This window comes from Canis lupus, chromosome 20 (assembly GCF_048164855.1).
Source record: "Canis lupus baileyi chromosome 20, mCanLup2.hap1, whole genome shotgun sequence".
Lineage (NCBI taxonomy): Eukaryota > Metazoa > Chordata > Mammalia > Carnivora > Canidae > Canis > Canis lupus.
Genome location: NC_132857.1, coordinates 35,342,556 through 35,361,900, shown reverse-complemented (window position 1 = coordinate 35,361,900; position 19,345 = coordinate 35,342,556). Strand labels below are relative to the sequence as shown.

At 37.5% G+C, this 19,345-nt stretch overlaps 1 protein-coding gene across 12 annotated transcripts in view; it reads left to right on the top strand.

The window, feature by feature from the left end:
• The window catches only part of PTPN4 (protein tyrosine phosphatase non-receptor type 4), a 207,937-nt gene that overhangs the window by 52,231 nt on the left and 136,361 nt on the right, over positions 1–19,345 (top strand). For 8 of the 12 annotated variants that reach the window (XM_072788886.1, XM_072788887.1, XM_072788881.1 and 5 more), the window contains one exon: positions 15,074–15,127. The exons of the other annotated variants lie outside the window; for them this stretch is intronic. In XM_072788886.1, the coding sequence (XP_072644987.1) occupies positions 15,074–15,127 (54 nt within the window). The remainder of the gene's footprint in view (positions 1–15,073; positions 15,128–19,345) is intronic. 12 annotated transcript variants of the gene reach the window in all.

The following is a 19,345-nucleotide window of genomic DNA, read 5'->3' as shown; positions in this document are numbered from 1 at the left end:
AAGGAGAATTTGCTATTTACCAAGATTTTTCAAGTAAAATCACATGTTAAAGTGCTGCTGGTCACCTTTAGTGCAAAAAGATATGATAATTTGCCAATTACCATAGTGTTTGAAAATTCAGACATTGCAGTATGTCATAGATCTTTGAAACTTAAAATGTTTTTTCCCTAAACTATATTCTATTAAGCACTGGAAAACTCTTTATCAATCAGATTTCTAGTTATGTACAGTTAAGGTTATCTTATTTCTTGTGCTTTTTCTTTCATTCTGTTATATTTTGTGATGTATATATAGTTCTATGTCATGTATAAGTTTATTACTGATAATGACATTTACTTCTATTGAGAGATTTCCCGAATAGTTATTTGTCTTTAGTTTGAAGACTTACTAGCTTTGTGATTATACACAAGTTTCTCTACCTTTTTGTATTTTAGACTCTTCATTTGTTAAGACAGAATAACATTTGCCTTGTGTAGGATACTCAGAATAAAATGAGAATATTAAAAAAAATAAAATAAAATAAAATGAGAATATTTTTGAAATGCTTCTTTGTCTGACTCACATTATACATTCAAAAAGGTTGAATCTTCTTTTATTGCTTGTGATTTAATAGATTTAACTTATTCTGTAGTTCCAGATATTTTCTTAGAAAAATATTATTCCATAAAATAGCAATATGCTAATTGTTTTATATATTATATTTTTGTTCTATGTACTGTTTCCAAAACCTAATGTGTTTCCTGGCAAAATAGATTAAAGATACATGTACATAGAAATTGTAAAAATGCCAATTTATTCTTAAAAAGTAAAGAGGAAACAATTGTTAAGTTTACATTTTTGAGAATTAGGTATTTATTATCTTGGCAGTTGTATAGTAAATAAAATTGTGAGTTTCATCATGCCCATTTAATGACTGAATTAGTGAGAATCCAGTATATATTATGAGAAAAAATAATTGTGAAAAAATAATGGCTATAAGCCATTAAGTTTTTGGGGAGATATGTTGGATTCTGTTTAGAAAGGTACTGCAGAGGATCCCTGGATGGCTCAGTGGTTTAGCGCCTGCCTTTGGTCCAGGGTGCAATCCTGAAGTCCCAGGATCAAGTCCCGTGTCGGGCTCCCATGGAGCCTGCTTCTCCCTCCTCCTGTGTCTCTGCTTCTCTCTTTATGTCTATAATGAATGAATGAATGAATGAATGAATGAATGAATCTTAAAACAAAAATAGAAAGGTACTGTAGCTCAGTTTTTCTATGCCTTGGAAGTTACATGTAGATTTTTTTTTGGTTTATTATAATATGTATGATATATCCTGTACAATGCATAAATCTTCGGTATAAAACTCAGTGATTGTATATGTATACATCTATGGAACCACCAAAAGATTATGTCATTGAATATTTCCCTCACCAAAAAAAGAAAAAAAAGATTCTCTTGTGCCCCCTTTAAATATTTCTAACTCTACTGTATTTCCTCTATGAGCTTTTCTGGGTAAATCTTTTAATATCAGACATTTAGTGATGACCTTAGAAATTACAAAATGTGTCTTTACTTTTAAAGTCTACCTTTAATACTTTCAGCATGTTCCCTCCCAAATATAAAAACCTTAAAACAGTCTAAATCCATTTAGTTGCCTCTTTTTTGTTATTATTACATATTGTAACATCCCCCTCATATGTTATAAACCTTTTAAGATGTTGTTATTGCTTTAAACAATCAGTAGTGTGTTATATTTACCTTTATATCTGTTCTCTCTGCAGCTATTCATTTCCTACATATCCATGCCTCTATTTAGAATCCTTTCCCTTCATCCTAAAGAACCTCTTTTATTATTTTTTAAATAAGGTCCTATTGACGACAGATTCTTTCAACTTTTTGTCGTTTGTTATTCCTCGTTATGTGGGATATTTTTGCAGAGTATAGAATTCTGTATTGATAGGTTTTTCCTTCAGTAGTTTAAAGATGCCACTTCATTAGCTTTCATAGTTTCTTTCTTTCTTTCTTTCTTTTTTTTTTTTTTAAGATTTTATTTATTCATGAGAGACACAGAGAGGCAGAGACACAGGCAGAGGGAGAAGCAGGTTCCATGCAGGAAGCCCGATGTGGGATTTGATCCCTGAACTGGAATCGCTTCCTGAGTCAAAGGCAGACACTCAACTGCTGAGCCACCCAGGGGTCCCAGCTTTCATAGTTTCTCTTAAGAAGTCATCTTTCACTCTTTGCTTTCCTGAAGGACACAAGAGAGGTCCTTTCCTCTCTTGTTTTTAAGATTTCTCTCTTGATTTTTAGTCACCTGTTTATAAGTATATATCGTTTTGTATGTGTGTGTTTATCCTGCTTGGTATTCATTGACCTCTTTGAATCTGTAGGTTAATCTCTTAAAACATTTGAAAAGTTCTCATCCTTTAAGATTCAAATATTGCTTCTGACCCATTTTCTCTTCTCTCCTTCTGTATTCTAGTTACATATATATTAGATTGTTTGACTACATCCTACATCTAACATATGTTCTATTTTGCTTATAATTTTTTCCTGTCCTTTGAATAGCTCTTAATCTGTCTTTGCATGTACTAATTCTGTTTTTTTTCCCCCTGTGCTTATTCTGCTATTAAACTTACTTAAGGAGTTACTCTATTTCACATATTTTGTAGTTAATAGAATATCTGTGTGATGGCTTTCATAGATTCTAATTCCTTGTTGAAATAGATCATTCTAATTTATTTTCTGTATTCTGACTCTGTTGTCTTAATATGTTGTCATAGTTATTTTGAAGCTCTTACATAAGACCAATATGTAGATCACTCCTAGGTCTGTTTTTGTTGACTGCTTTGTTTCTTGATTATCAAACACTTTTCCTGCCTCACATATGTACTAATTTTGCATTGTATGATGGATATTGTGAGTGTAATGTGGAGTAGTGGACAGCAGACTGGCCTATGGGCCAGATACAGCCTGGTGGCTGTTGTTTGGTCCTTGAGCTAAGAATGATTTTTTACTTTATAAAAGATTTTTGTTGTTTTAAGAGAATATGCGCTGGAGATATCACTTTCAAAACGTAAAATTACCTTCTGGCTCTTTTCAGGAAAGGTTTACTGACCCATGTTGTAGAAGCTGTGGATTGTTATCTTCCTCTAAATAAAATTTCATTTTATTCTGGCAGGTGGTTGAATTGCCATTGGGTCACTTTGATCCTGTGAGGCTTAGTTTTAGGCTTTCTTAAGGTACCTCTATTTCAATGTTGTTTTTACTCCTAGGGCTTGGATTATCTAGGGTCTCACAAATGCCTGTGGTATTCATTAAGATCTCTCTGCTCTGGTTAGTTTGTGTTTCATTTATTCAAAATTGTGCAAGGTCTGAAATATTTGTTTAGTTAACAGCCCCCCAGTAACTAATCTCTCCTAGGCTCCTAGGAGTCTAACCTTTGTATGTGCCGCCAGCAGGCAGATGAGAACCAGAGGGGATTTTTTTTTAAAGATTTATTTATATGAGAGAGAGAGAGAGAGACAGAGAAACTCTAAGTAGACTCCGTGCTCAACACAGATTCCAACACAGGGCTCCATCTCACATTACGACCTGAACTGAAACCAAGAGTCTGATGCTTAACTGACTGTGTCTCCCAGGTTTCCCCCAGCAGGGAATTTTTATATCAATTTTTGTAACTTTTTCTGTCTCTTTCCTCTCTAATAATCTGCCCCCTAAATCCAGCTACCTTAGCAGTCCCAAACATTAATTGTACTTTTCTCTTCCAGCAAGACTGCCACACTGCTTAGAGAAAGCCACTGTGAAAATGGGATTTGATTTATCTGATTCTCTTCTATCAAGGATCATTAGTGCCGTGTTTGTTATTGTCTAAGGCCTGCAAATAGGCCTTTTTGTTTTTTTTGTATATTTGGTCCAGCTTTTATAGAGGTTTATTATAGCAGGAGACTATTGCAACCTTAGCTACTTCATTATGACAAGAACTGAAAATTCTGATGATTTTAAAATGAGAAAATATAACTCATTATATAATAGTGGATTTTGATTTGAAATATTTAGTATATTGGGATCCCTGGGTGGCGCAGCGGTTTGGCGCCTGCCTTTGGCCCAGGGCGCGATCCTGGAGACCCGGGATCGAATCTCACGTCAGGCTCCCGGTGCATGGAGTCTGCTTCCCCCTCTACCTATGTCTCTGCCTCTCTCTCTCTCTCTCTGTGTGACTATCATAAATAAATAAAAATTAAAAAAAAAAAGATATTTAGTATATTGCTGGCTGGGTTCTTTGTTCAATATTCATTTGAACTAAAAAAAAAAAAATTCATTTGAACCAAATAGAAGAACTCAGATCTCAGTTAATAATGGTAAATGATAATGGTGAATGTATGCACCCTATAAAATCTAGTTAGTCTGAGGTATATTGATTTGATGAAGGGGATAAAATGGTGCTTGTTTTCCAAAGATGAATTCCTAGGCATGTGGGCCATCAGGTTTCTTATATTAGAAGATTTCAACTCGGAAGTCATCTGCTACATTTGAGATGCATCTTAACCCTATTTGGTCTGGGCTCACTTACTATTAGAGAAACTTTGGCTAATCAGTTCTTTTTTTTAAAAAAAAAAAGATTTTATTTATTTATTCATGAGAGATAGAGAGACGGGAGTAGAGAGAGAGAGAGAGAGGCCGGCAGAGACACAGGCAGAGGGAAAAGCAGGCTCCATGCAGGGAGCCTGATGTGGGACTTGATCCCAGGTCTCCAGGATCACGCCCTGGGCTGAAGGCGGCGCTAAACCGCTGAGCCATCTGGGCTGCCCTAGGACCTTATTTCATATCATTTGAGGGAATAATCATTTAAATGTTTTTACCATCTTACTGGTTTTTTGTATTGTACTGAGTTGTATGGGCTGTCTGTCAAGGCCACAGTTTAAGACCATAATTAATTTGATGAAACTAAGTGGTTAGCTTGGGGTCATCCATCTCCATTTTGCTCTGTATCTTTCCTGAAATTGAATAGCATGCCATTTTCAGCTACTTGTGTCCTGTTCGTTGAGAAAAGATATGTCATAGTTCTGTTTCTGTGCTAAAACTTTGCTTTTAATATTCATTAGAATGGTGTTGATGACCATAGAGATGTAGTTGTTACTATATAGGTATGTCACATGACTTCTCTGATTCACCATTGCCAATCCCTATCTTCCTTTTGGATAATTCTTTGTTCTGAGTCCCCTGTGGGACCAAGAGTCCCCTGGGGGGCACCGGGGTGGCTCAGTCAGTTAAGTGTCCAACTCTTGGTTTTGGTTCAGGTTGTGATTTCAAGGTCATAAAATTGAGCCCTGCGTCAGGCTCTGCACTCAGCATGGAGTCTCCTTGAGACTCTGTCTCACTTTTTCTCCTTCTTTGTGTCTGCTTCTCCCTCTGCTCTCGCTTGGTCTCTCTCTCAAATAAATAAATAAAATCTTTTTGAAAAGGAAAAGAATAACCTGAATAGAAGTCTGTTAGTTCTACAAAGAATTACATAGATCTGGTCCTGGCTTTTAGCTATTAGACTACCCCACACAGATTACATAAGCATATAGTGATGTCAAAATTAAGACTAAACACCATGAATAATTGATAAAGGAAGTATTGTGATGTAGATATGTAGCATTGTATAATGAGAAGTGCATGAGCCTTGGAATTCAAAAGGCTAGATTTGTATCCTGGACCTATTAAATACTTGCTCTGAGACATTGTCCCACTTACTTGACCTTTATATATATAATTTCCTTATATATAAGGTAGAAATAATATCATCTATTAAGTTTATCAGGATGGAATGAACGTATATAAGACAGCCAATAAGGATTCTATTAAGGTGCTTTAGAAATGTAACATCTGTTCTTGCCCTTTATCTTCTTTTCTGTCCTTTTTCTTTAGTTACCCAGAATCAGCCAAAGTGCAGAGTTTAGGGGCACAGTGTCCACTCAACTGCTCTTACATCTGACATCAGTTGCAGGTTTGGAAGATTTCTAAAACCACCCAGAGTTTCAGTAATTTGTTAGAAGGATTCACAGAACTTATTGAGAGCTGTTATAATCATGGTTATAGCTTATTACAGATGAAGGATACAAATTAAGATCAGCCAAGGGAAGAACTGCATTGGGGAGAATTTAGGCAGTTAAAACCAAGAACTTCAAGTCCTCTTTTGCCATGCAGTCATCGATGACATCACCTTCTCCTAACCACCATATGTGACAATATACAAAGTCTGTTCCCAACCAGGGAGTCTTCCCCCAAGCCTTTTTTCATTTTTACTGGGCTTGCTCATAAACTCCCTGCCTAACTGACCTAATGTCTAACCTCTCCCAGAGGTCAGGCTAAAACCTAAAACCCTTAATCTCTAGTTCCTTTGGAGATTGGAACTGAGGTGATACAGCCCAAAGCCCCCTCATAAATCATATTGTTAGACTGTCAGGTGACCAAGGTCCCAGGCAAATAAAGATACTCCTGTCAAGCAGAACATTCCAGGGCTCTGGAGATCACCTCCCATTAGTGAAGGGCAAAGGCCAGTCTTCTGTTTGGAAAGATCATTTCTTCATGTTAGTGATACATCTTTGTAATAGCTGATTAAATTATTCAGTAGTTAACATTTCAGTTACTCATTTTTATCTAAGTAGTAACATACAATTTTAAATAGTTTTTCAAAGCCAAACAAAACAAAGCATATAATGAAGGCTTAATGAAATGCTCCTTCTTATCTATCCATCCAGTTTCCAAAGGCTTTATTGGTAAGTATTTTTAGTTATTTTTGATTTTTATTTTCATATTAGACTAAATTAGTTTGATATTAGTGAAATCACCTTGTGCCTTACAAATGCGAAATAAATTTTGTAGACCTCTGTAGAGAACATCATCAGCTCACTATCTATACTCTGAAACTCAGTAAGCACAATTAAGGAAAAAACAAAACAGACTTCAAATAAGAATTTGCTGAAACCTATTTCCTGTGGAAAGCAGTACTGATTGTTCTTGTGTTCTCTTGATCTTCACGCTCCTTTTATTTGTATTTATTTAGTTTTTTAAATATTTTATTGATTTGAGAGAGAATGAGAGCCAGAGAGATCACAGAGGAAGAGGGAGAATCAGGCTCCCCACTGAGCAGGGGGCCTGAGTGGGGTTCATTTCCAGGACTCTGGGATCATAACCCGAGCCGAAGGCAGCCACTTAACCAACTGAGCCACCCAGGCGCCCCTTCAAATTCTTTTAAAACTCAGTGCATTTCTAAGATAACTCTGAAAATGAATCTTTAAGTAGAACACATCTTTTGAAAAATGTGTAGAGTAAATACTAGTCAAATCCTATCATATAAAGCACATTAGGTGGTGCTATCTCATAGGACAGTGTAAGACTTACTTTTTCACCAGCAATTCAGGAAGTTCCCTTAACTCCTAAGTTGGCCTTTGGATATTAGAACTCAACACAGTAAACAAATACTTGTCAAACATTTATTTATTTATTTGTTTATTTGTTTATTTATTTATTATTTTCTTTATTCATGAGAGACACAGAGAGAGGCAGAGACATGGACAGAGAAACAGGCTCCCCGCTGAGTAGGGAGCCCAGTGTGGGACTCAATCCCCGGACTGGGACCATGCCTTGAGCTGAAGGCAGATGCTCAGCCACTGAGCCACCCAGACGTCCCTAACATCTAATTAAGAACAAAGCTATACAACATAGCAAAACCCCATCTATGACATTTTTATCTCCTGCAAACTTAAAAAAATTTCAAGGCCCTAATGAAGACCACGAACCTACTATCAATTTAAAAAATTTTCCTTCTTCCTAAAAGAAGTGTGGTGTTTTGGGCCTTTACATCAAATCTGTTGCCATGGAACACAAATTCTGACCTGGTAACATAAAATCATTCTGGTAACCTGACATATGGTCAATATTCTAAGATTATAAAGTAAAGACATTCTTTTGGATTCTGTTTTCAAAGGAAACTATTTTCAAAGAAAAACCATGAAAAGACTTCTAGCTCAGTAGAGACCTTGATCAAAGCATGGTAAAAGTGGGCATGTTTGCAGATCTTGGATAATGTACAGCAAATTTAGCAGGCCAAAGAAATGAATTTTCATGATGGGGCTCTCACCACTCACTGATTTTTGGGCCAGTTTTCTATAGCCTCCTCTTCCAGGGTCATAGTCCAGCCAGTACTTACCTCATACCTTGTTTTAGAAAAGAAAGATTGTTTCTATTACTTTCAAGTCTTTGGACTGATAGCTGTGTCCAGGTACACATCACCTGATGCCAAAGGGGACTGACACTTTGTTCACCTTTAGTCATAAATACAGTCAACAGCACAAGACTTGTAATCAACTAGTTCTTTAGGTTTAACCATAGGCTGATTTCTTTCTGTGTACTTTTTACTGAATTGCTCCCGTGAATGTTGTTCCTACCAACTTGAATGCAGAAATCCTCATGATTGCTGTCTGGCTTAGAATCTGCTGAGTTAGTCTCCCCAAGACTCGCCCTGTCTTCACCACATTCAGTCCTTCCCAGACCATGGCCACAACCACCCTGGAACTTCACCTGCCCTGGGAAGAATGAGTGGTTCTTCAGGTCAGTGTAGTAGGAGTTCCTCAGAGGCCTGTAGAAGCTTCATGGCCACAAGTTGGAACTCCTTCTGCTTAGCTTTTGATGATCTAATCCACTAGGGTGCACCACGCTCCATCCAGCTTGATGGCAGTAACTGTGTTCTTCTGATTAGCTATGGCTGGGATGCTGGCTGTGTAGTGTTGCTTGGTGCGGCTGGAATCCACTCCCGCTTTTTTTTTTTTTTTAAGATTTTATTTATTCATGAGCGGAGATGCACAGAAAGAGGCAGAGACATAGGCAGAAGAAGAAGCAGGCTCCCCATAGGGAGCCTGATGCGGGACTTGATCCCAGGATTCCCGCGTCTTGACCGGAGCTGAAAACAGATACTCAACCACTGAGTGACCCAGGTGCTCCCTCCATCCTATTTTTAGTACTAGTTTCCAAATACCTTTGGGGATATAGTTTAGACATCTATTCCCATTTTTCTGCCCCGGTTTATATTTTTTATTTTGAACATAATTATTTTTTAAAAAAGATTTTATTTATTCATGAGAGACAGAGGTTGAGAGAGAGAGAGAGAGAGAGAGAGAGTCAGAAAGAGAGGCAGACACACAGGCAGAGGGAGAAGCAGGCTCTATGCAGGGAGCCCGACTCAGGACTTGATCCCAGGTCTCCAGGATCACACCCTGGGCAGAAGGTGGTGCTAAACTGCTGAGCTACCTGGGCTGCCCCATAATTATTTTTTACCACTCTTTCCTCAGTCTATTTTGGACATTATTTATATTGACTTCCTATTATACAAGATAAGGATTTAATGTTTAGTCCATTTTACATTTTAACACACCCCACCCTAAATTCTTATGTCATAATTTTTAGTTACTGTGGATCTATCTATCCCTCTACTATTTATCTTTTTATCTTCTGTTTATCAGAATTACAGATCTAATAAAAGAAACTGGAAATAATAAATGAGCTAAAAAAAATAAATCAGCTAAAAGTTCATTTTTCTTTCATTTAAAGGAATTCTAGAGATTGATGGTCCGGGAATGGATAGCAGCTTCACAGTTACCAGGGAGTCAGGTTCCCTGTTTGTCCTTTGCTTCCCTGAGAGCATGGCTATATATGTAAGATCTTTTCATGATCCAAGAAAGCTTTTTGAGTTCTAACACACTTGTCAGCTTTTAGGTACGTGGCAGTGTTACCCAAAACTGTGTTCACCTTTTGGTGGTTATTGAGCCAAAAGATACAGCTAAGCCAAAGAGTAGGAGAAGAAAGGGTTTTCAACACTGGTTATCTTTCCCAAAGTAGTGTCTCCTGAACAGCAAAATGGAAGTTTTAAACTAAGGGTGTGCACATATTCATGAAGGATCTTGCACAATGGGGACTACAGCATGGAATGGGAGCAGAAGTCTTCTGAGGGTGACTGAGTCCAGGTCAAAGTAATGGGGGCTGGCAAGCATCAGTTCACTAGTCCAGTTGATCTGTGTCAACGCTCAGAGAGATTTAGGTCCTGCAGAGATAATGATGTGTATCAGATAATTCTTTTTTTTTTTTTTTTTGTATCAGATAATTCTTACCTTTTGAGTTGGCACTGGGAGTTTTACCACTGATTGATTGTTCCTGATATGATTAGGTTATATCCTGGCCTAATAGGGACTGTTTGCTCTTGTATCCTTTCACAAGATGACTAGGGACCTAAAATGTTCGTATGTCGAGAAAACTCTGTCTCTATTTTTCCAAAAACCTCTAACTCTTTATGCTTACTGTAGGGGAAAATGAAGAAGTAGAAAGGGCACATGCCAGTGTTCTTCCCCATCTTAAGGAACACTGTTTATGAATTCTACTCTGTAGTTTCTAGTTACATGTTATTGGCCAAAATTTAGTCATATCCCCTCATTGGTGCAGAAGGGACTGGGTTTATTGATTGATTGTAGGCTCCACGCCAATGTGGGGCTTGAACTCATGACCCCAAGATCATGAGTCACGTGCTCTACAGACTGAGCCAGCCAGGCACCCCAGTGCTGGGTATTTTAGATAATTGTTGCTACCCCAAACAATATTGGAGTTTTGTTATTTATTTATTTATTTATTTATTTATTTAAAAGATTTTATTTATTTATTCCTGAGAGACACAGAGAGAGAGATGCAGAGACACAGGCAGAGGGAGAAGCAGGCTCCATTCAGTGAGCCCGATGTGGGACTTGATCCTGGGTCTCCAGGATCACGCCCCGGTCTTGGCTGAAGAGGGTCTTGGCTGAAGATGGCACTACTAAGCCCCTGAGCCATCCAGGCTCCCCATGGAGTTTTGTTTTAAAGAAATGTGAGAAAATGGGAATGATATGCGCAGTTGGCAGTTCCTGCCTTAAAGTCATTGTTTACTTTTTTATGATTATGCAAGTTAATTTACTGGAAGGCCAAACAGTATATTTTGAATATATTTTGTTCTTCCTAGAATTATTCATTGCCTCCTTTAAAAAAAAAAAATCTTAGTTTTCTTATAGCTTTTAGCTTCAAGTTTTCAAATAATGGGTATACCTCATTTTATTGAACTTTGATTTATTGCACTTTGCTGATACTGTATTTTTTTTTACAAACTGAAGGTTTGTTGCAACTCTGTGTTGAGCAAGTCTTTTGGCCCCATTTTTTCAACAGCATTTGCTTACATTGTGTCTTTGTGTCTCATTTTGGTGACTTTTGCAATATTTCAAACCTTTTCATTACTATTATATTTGTTATCGTGTTATTTTTTTAACTGAATATTTAATTTGTAAGAACAGAAGGAATGCAACAAGGATTAGAAGTTTTTTTTTTTTTTTTGGATTAGAAGCTTATAATATACATTAAATATTTCTGTCAAAGGTATTTCAGTTTTCAAAAGATGTTTCCTTGATTTCCCTTTTCTATTTTCCTCAGAGCGATAAGCAGTAATTACTACTCTCCTAAGTAGGCTGCCCTGTTGTATTGGACAGAAATTCTTTCTTTATGTTTCAAGTCCTCTTCATCTCCGAAAACCCCCCTTCCTTTCACCATAGTCTCACCACACTTTTTCACAGTAACATTGTACTCTGATAGAATTCCGTTACAGTGATCTTTGATATTACCATTGTAATTCTTTTGGGGTACCACAAACTACACCTGTATAAGGTGTGAACTTAATTGATAAATGTGTGTATTCTAACTGCTCCACTGACCAGCTGTTACTGTGTTTTCTTCCTCTCTCTGCTTTGGCCTCACTATTCCTGAAATATAAGAATATTGAAATTAATTACCCTACAGTGGCCTCTATATGTTCAAGTGAAAAGAACCTGTTTCTCATGTTATTCATTTAGTTTTTAGAGAGCACAAGTGTGGAGTGGGGGGAAGGGCAAAGGGACCGAGAATCTTAATCAGGCTCCACATCCAATGCAGAGCTCAGTGTGGGGCTCTGTCTCAAAGATCATGAGATCATGATCTGAGTCGAAATCAAGATTTGGACGCTTAAGTGCCCTGAGCCCTGAGCCACCCAGGTGCCCCCATGTTTCTCAGTTTATTATTAAGATTTTATTATTCATGAGAGACACAGAGAGAGAGAGAGAGGCAGAAAGGCACAGGCAGAGGGAGAAACAGGCTCCATGCAGGGAGCCCGACAAGCCCGACATGGGATTTTGATCCCAGGGGCCCCAGGATCACACCCCGGGCCGAATGCGGTGTTAAACTGCCGAGCCACCTGGGCTGCCCTGTTTCTCACTTTAAATCAAAAGTTGGAACTGATTAATAAGCTTAGTGAGGAAAGCATGTCCAAAGCTGAGATAGGCTGAAAGCTGGGTCTCCTGCAGCAGTTAGCCAGGTTGTGAATGCAAAGGAAAATTCTTTAAGGAAATTTAAATTGCTCCTGTAGTGAACACACAAATGGTAAGAAAGTGAAGTAATCCTTACTCCTGATAGGGAAAATATTTGAGTGGTATGGATAGAAGATCAGACTAGGCACCACGTTCCCTTTAAACCAAAACCTAATCCAGAGCAAAAGCCTAACTCTTTCTAATTCTATGAAGGCTGAGAAAGGTGAGGAAGCTGTAGAAGAGTTTGAAGCTAGCAGAGGTAGTTTCATTAGGTTTAAGGAAAGAAGCTGTTTCTATAACGTAAAGGTACAAGGTGAAACAGCCCGTGCTGATGTAGAAGCTGTAACCAGTTATTCCAGAAGATCTAGCTAATCATTGAAGGTAGCTACACTAAACAACAGATTGTCAATGTAGACAAAGCAGCCTTCTCTTGGAAGAAGATGCCATCTAGAAATTTATTTTTTTTATTTTTTATTTTTTTTAAAAGATTTTATTTATTCATGGCACACAAAGAGAGAGAGAGAGAGAGAGAGAGATGTCGAGACACAGGCAGAGGGAGAAGTAGGCTCCATGCAGGGAGCCTGACATGGGACTTGATCCTGGGACCCCAGGATCAGGCCCTGGGCTGAAGGCAGTGCTAAACTGCTGAGCCACCTGGGCTGCCCCCATCTAGAACTTTAATAGTTAGAGAGAAGTCCATGCCTGGCTTCAAAGCTTCAGTGGATAGGCTGTCTCTCTTATTAGGCGCTAGTGTAGCTCGTGACTTTAAGTTGAAGCCACTGCTCATTGGTCATTCAAAAAATCCTAGGGTCCTTAAGAATCATGCTAATTATACTCTGCCTGTGATCCATAAATGGAAAAACAGAGCCTGGATTATAGCACATTTGTTTAAACAAGACTTAGTGAATATTTTAAACCCATTATTGAGACCTGCTGCTCAGAGAAGATGCCTTCCAAAATATTACTGTTCAATGGCAATGTGCCTAGTCACCCAAGAGCTCTGATGGAGACATAATGCTTGTTAAGTTTACCTCCCCTTCCCATTTCTATTTTGTGTGCTTTTTTGGTAGACTATAAATGCAATCTCACAATGTCTTTTAATTTAAAAAATTTTAACAAATATTTTATTTCTTTATTCATAAGAGACACACAGAGAGAGGCAGAGACATAGGCAGAGGGAGAAGCAGGCTTCCCTGCTGGGAGCCCAATGTGGGACTCATTCCTGGACCCCAGGATCACGAACGACCTGAGCCAAAGGCAGAGACACTCAAGCACTAAGCCACACAGGCACCCTCTTTTAATTTAAATTTAATGAAATTATTGAATTCATTGAATTTAGTCCTTCCATTTTTAAGTTCTTTTGTTTGTCCCTTCTGTTTTTTGTTTCTTCTTCCTTTTTTGCCTTCTTTGTATTTTTAGTATTCAATTTTGTTGTATCTTTTTTCTTTGTTTTTTTTTCGAGTTGCTGTATGGATTATATATACCTACGTTTTACAATGTACTTAGATTTCATGTGTTACCACTTCAAGTAAAACTGTACGCTTCCATTCATACAGTTCCCTATTCCTTCTACCTTTTTTGGTTATGGTTGTCATATGTATTAATTTTCATAGAATGAAATCTCCCCAAACATGCTATAAGTTTTACTTTCAGTAGTAATGCATATTTTATACAATTTAGTAGGAGAAAGTAGTCTTTTATATTTACCCAGATATTTACCATTCTTTTGCTTGATGTTTCAGATTTCCCTGTGGTTTAATTTCATTGAAGTGAAGAACTCTTAAGTATTTTTTTTAAAAGATTTTATTTATTTATTCATGACAGAGAAAGAGAGAGGAAGAGACATAGGCAGAGGGAGAAGCAGGCTCCATGCAGGGAGCCCGATGTGGGACTCGATCCCAGGTCTCCAGGATCACACCCTGGGCTGAAGGCAGCACTAAACCGCTGGGCCACCAGAGCTGCCCACTCTTAAGTATTTTTGTAGATCAAGTCTTCTGGCAATTAATTCTCTTAATTTTCCTGTTTGATGATGTTTTGAGTTGCCTTAAAGGATACTTTCAATGGATATTGACTTCTGGGTTGATAGCTGTTTTTTTTTTTTTTTTTTTTTTTTTTTAGTACTTTAAATATGTAGTTTAACTGTTTAGTGACTTCCATAGTTTTTGATCCAAGCTCTGCAGTCATTCCACTTACTGTTTTCCTATATGAAATTTATCTTTTTAAAAAATAGACCCTCCTTTAAAATTTTAAGAAATTTGAGTGTAGCTTTCAGTGATTTGATTCTGATGGATCTGACCTTGGTTTTATTTAACTGAGATTTTCTAATCTTTAAATCCATTTCTTTGAACAAATTAGGATACTTTCCAGTTGTTGCTTTTTCAAATATTTTTTTTTTGTCATCAGGAACTCTAATTATGTGAATTTTAAATTTTGTCTAGAGGTCCCTGTGTCTCTGTTGATTGTTCCTTTTTTAAGATTTATTTATTATTTGAGAGAGAGTGTGTGTGCAAGTTGGAAGGTGGGGTATAGGGAAAGAGAGAGCGAATCCTCAAGCAGACTCCCCACTGAGTGTGGAATTCCATATGTGGCGCTTGAGCCCACCACCATGAGATCATGACCTGAGCTGAAGTCAGCCACTTAAAACAGTTGAGCCACCCAAGTGCCCCTCTTTTCATTTTTTTATAAACTTTTTTCTTTATTTCAGATTAGGTATGTTACTCATCACCTTCAAATGGACTTTTCAGCTGTATATATGCATGTATGTATGTATATATTTTTTTCTTGAATTTCTATATATTCTTTCATTTTAAGAGTATTCACCTTATATACTTATGGAGAATAGTTGTACTATGCTAAAGTCTTTGCCTGGTAACTCCAACATTGAATCATCTCAAAGTATTCATCAATTGACTATCTTTTATCTTGGAAATTGTTCAGATTTTTTCTGGTTCTTAGTGTATCAGGTAATTTTTTATTGTATTCTGGAGTTTTTGGAATCTTATGAGACTTGTGTCCTGTTAAAATCCATTATATAATATTAATTTTGTTGTTATTTTAGTAGGAGATTAACCCAGTACTCAAATTCTTTTCGTGTTTTATTTTGGGGGGGGGCAGTGGTTCCTACATAAATTCAGTTTCAAAGCCTTTTCTATATAGGCTTTGGGTGTGACTTTGCATGCAGAATTGGTGGGCTAGTTGAGGCTGATGCTGGGGCTCAGTTCTCTCAGTCACTGCTATGGTTCTTTGTACATATTCTGCACATGCACAGGTTTGGCACAAGGCCAGGACTTAACACTGATTTATGTTCTTCACGTTTTCTGGCTTCTGGTGGCCACTTTTCATACTTGGGGCAGAAGGATGAAGTTCTTTGTTCTTTTGTGGGTAGTGCAGTCTTTCTGTGTTGGGCAGTCCTATAGGATTGTCTTAGAGTTAGCGCTGAGAGAAAAGTGAAAAATTAAAAGCAAACTACTCTTCAAAAAACCCTTTTTTTCTGGTTCTTCTATGCAGAGATGGGTGTTCTCTCTCCTAAAAATTATTAGGAGTTTTAGTTCCTACAGTATCATCACCATGGCCATGCCATTACATGATTGGTGCTGTCCCTGGGGCAAAGCTGGTAGAGAGGAAAAATGTGTCCACCCCCCCCCCCCCACACACACACACTCTTCAGTTCACAGGGCTCCTTCTCTGATCATCTTACCAGAAATTGGGCTTCCCTTGTCCCTTTTGATGCACATCCCTCCTGTGCAGTTCTCTAATTCAACCCATCTTTGAGTCACAGGTGTAAGTAATTAAAATTGAAGTGGGTAAAAAGAAAACCTGTAAGGTTCACCATACCTCAGATTGTGATTTTGCCTTTCCCCTCTGCCTGCTGTAATTTGCTTTTCAGATTACTCATGTAATTGCTTTATATATTTTTATCTCAAGTCTTTAGTTGTAATCAGTGAGAAAAGTAGCTTCTAAGCTTCTAGTGTGCTTATTTCATATTGGTGTGCACCAAAAATTGAATATGAATCTTTTCTTAGCTACAAAAACTTACCAAGTTTTTCTTTGGTAGTTGTATAGGGTCTTATCGACTTACTTGTTTCTTTGTTTCTTTTTTTTTTTTAAAGGTTTAATTTATTTATTCATGAGAGACACACACAGAGAGGCAGAGACATAGGCAGAGAGAGAAGCAGGCTCCTTGGGGGAGCCCAGTGTGGCACTTAGTCCTGTGAATCTGGGACCACGCCCTGAGCCCAAGAAAGACGCTTAACCACTGAGCCCCCCAGGTGTCCCCATACTTGTTTCTATAAAATGACACTTGGCTAACTCTCAGTTTCTCATCTGTAGAAATTTTCCTGCTTTTCAGTATGTTCTCTTGTTTAACCTAGTTACCCATAAATATGCTTTTATTTTTTATTGTTTGAATTTATTTATTTAGGATATGTTTCTTTAGAAACAGATTTCTTTCATATATTCAAATTAATATTTTATTGGACAATTTTATAGCAACATGATTCTTAGTTGTAGCTTTGTATTATCTGCCAGAAAATAGTAATCTTTCATAATCGTGCTGTATTATTTCCTTAGAGCTTTTGGGTCTGTTTTTTGTTTTTTTGTCTATAACAATGTGGTAGGACAATTGATCTCTTTTTCATAGAGAATTCAAACTCAGGGAGTTTGTACCTTGCTCGTAGTGGTAGACTGCGACCAAAATCCTGGCTCTCTGACTCTTCAAACTGATGATTTTATCTTCCACACCATCTGCTATCAGTTGAGGTTTGTTCCTTTTCTGTATCTTCTGATCAGTGACACAGATTAAAAATACATTAAAAGTTGTGGTCACAAAAGATTGGAGATAAGTAGTCCACCCTGCTGTTTTTCTTATTATTTTTGTATGCATAGGAATTTAATGGTGGGCACTTAGGGAAGGCTTATTAGAAGTTCAGATTCCTATCTGTACACCTCAATTTCATAGGTCTGTTTTGGGGGTCAGAAATCTATATTTTAAAAGAGTATACAAGATGATTTGGATGCATGTAGTCTCTGTCCTTATAGAAAAATGTAGTTGGGAGGGATGGAAGGCTGCCTTGGCCTCATTAACATTCTATAATTAGCCATTATTTGTAGAACACATTTTTCTCTTTGTTCATTGCATATGGTAAATGGAACATAATCAAAATCCATGTTAAATCCCATCTGTATTATACTTAGAGTAGGTTTTCTTTTTCTTTTTCTTTTTCTTTCTTTTTTCTTTTTCTTTTTCTTTTTTTTTTTTTAAAGATTTTATTTATTTATTCATGAGAGACACACAGAGAGGCAGAGACATAGGCAGGGAAGAGAAGCAGGCTCCATGCAAGAGCCCAATGTAGGACTTGATCCCAGAACTCTGGGATCACATCCTGAGCCAAAGGCAGTTGCTCAACCATTGAGCCACCCAGGCGTCCCTAGAGTAGGTTTTCTGTTTAGTATTTTTCTAAAGATGATTGAGAAAGTATAGTTTTACAAGAGTTGTCTTTAGCAAGAAGTTTTGAGCCTATGCATATCTAGTAGTAATTCTCAAATGGGCTGATTTTGTACCTGCTCCCCCCTCCCCAAGGGACTTTGGCAATGTCCAAGCATTCTGGTTGTCACAGTTGGGTAGGAGCTACTGGCATCTAGTGGGTAAACCAGGGATGCAGCTAAACCTTCTGTAATATGCAGGACAGGCCCCCCTCAGCCCCCCCCCCCCCCCCCCCACACACACACACCCTGAGAATGATCTGATGTAAAATCTCACCTGTGGGCAGCCCGGATGGCTCAGCGGTTTAGCGCCGCCTTCAGCCCAGGGTGTGATCCTGGAGATCTGGGATTGAGTTCCATGCCGGTCTCCCTGCATGGAGCCTCCTTCTCCCTCTGCCTATGTCTCTGCCTCTCTCTCTCTCTTTCTCTCTCTCTCTGTCTCTCTCTCTGGTCTCTGTGTATTCTCATGAATTAATAAGTAAAATCTTCAATAAATAAAATGTCATCTGTGCCAAAGTTGGTTGGTTGTGAAACTGTGCTCTAAATTAGTGTTAAATGAAAAATTTTTGATTAATACATTTATGTTTTTGAAAGAATCTTCTTTTAGTTGCAGTTTTCTACCATTTGGGTGTTTTTACTTTTGAATTTTAAGAGTTAGGAGATTTTGTTTTGTCCCATAGCACACTCCCATACACAAACATTTCTTCTTAAGTTGATAGTTTTTATTGTGCATTTGCATAACAACACTGGATACATGAGAATGACTAAATTAAATCTGACCTGTGTGTAGATGTCTAATCTCCCTGTGAAAAAAATCTATTTTAGTTCACCTTTTAAAGGAAGGCAAAGAAAGAAGGTAGAATGTTTGGGGGATTAATTTTTAAGTAGGGGAGGTTCTACTGTGCAAAGAGTAAAATTTGCAAGTTTTGTGTGCATCAGCAAAAAATACATTGGAGTTCCCACTAGGCCATTTACTTGCTAATTTTCCTTGGTAAAACAAAATTTTCCCAATCTGAATGAATATGAACTGGTGTTTCATTGAGAGTTCTGGTAGTCATGTGGAGTAGAAGTAACTTTATTTGAAATACAACATACATAAAATAAAACTCAAATCTTAGGGGAATCTGCTTGGTTTAGTCAGTAGAGCATGTGACTCTTGATCTTGAGATTGTGAGTTTGAGCCCCACATTCGTGAAGCATACAAAAAAAATCTTAAATGTAAGATTGATAAAAATGACAAAGTGAAATCTGTGAAACCACCATTGGATCAAGATATAGAATATTACCAATATGTTAAAAACATTCCTTGTACTTCCTTCTTGTTTTTTACTCCTTGCCCAAGGCGGTTACCAGACTGACATCTATCACCATAGATTAGTTTTGTTTGTTTTTTAATGTTACTAGAATAAACCATACAATTACTGTTGTTGTAAGTCACAGTATCAGCAGTTTCATATATGGTTCAGCCTAAATATTCCACCCCTTCTGTATGTAT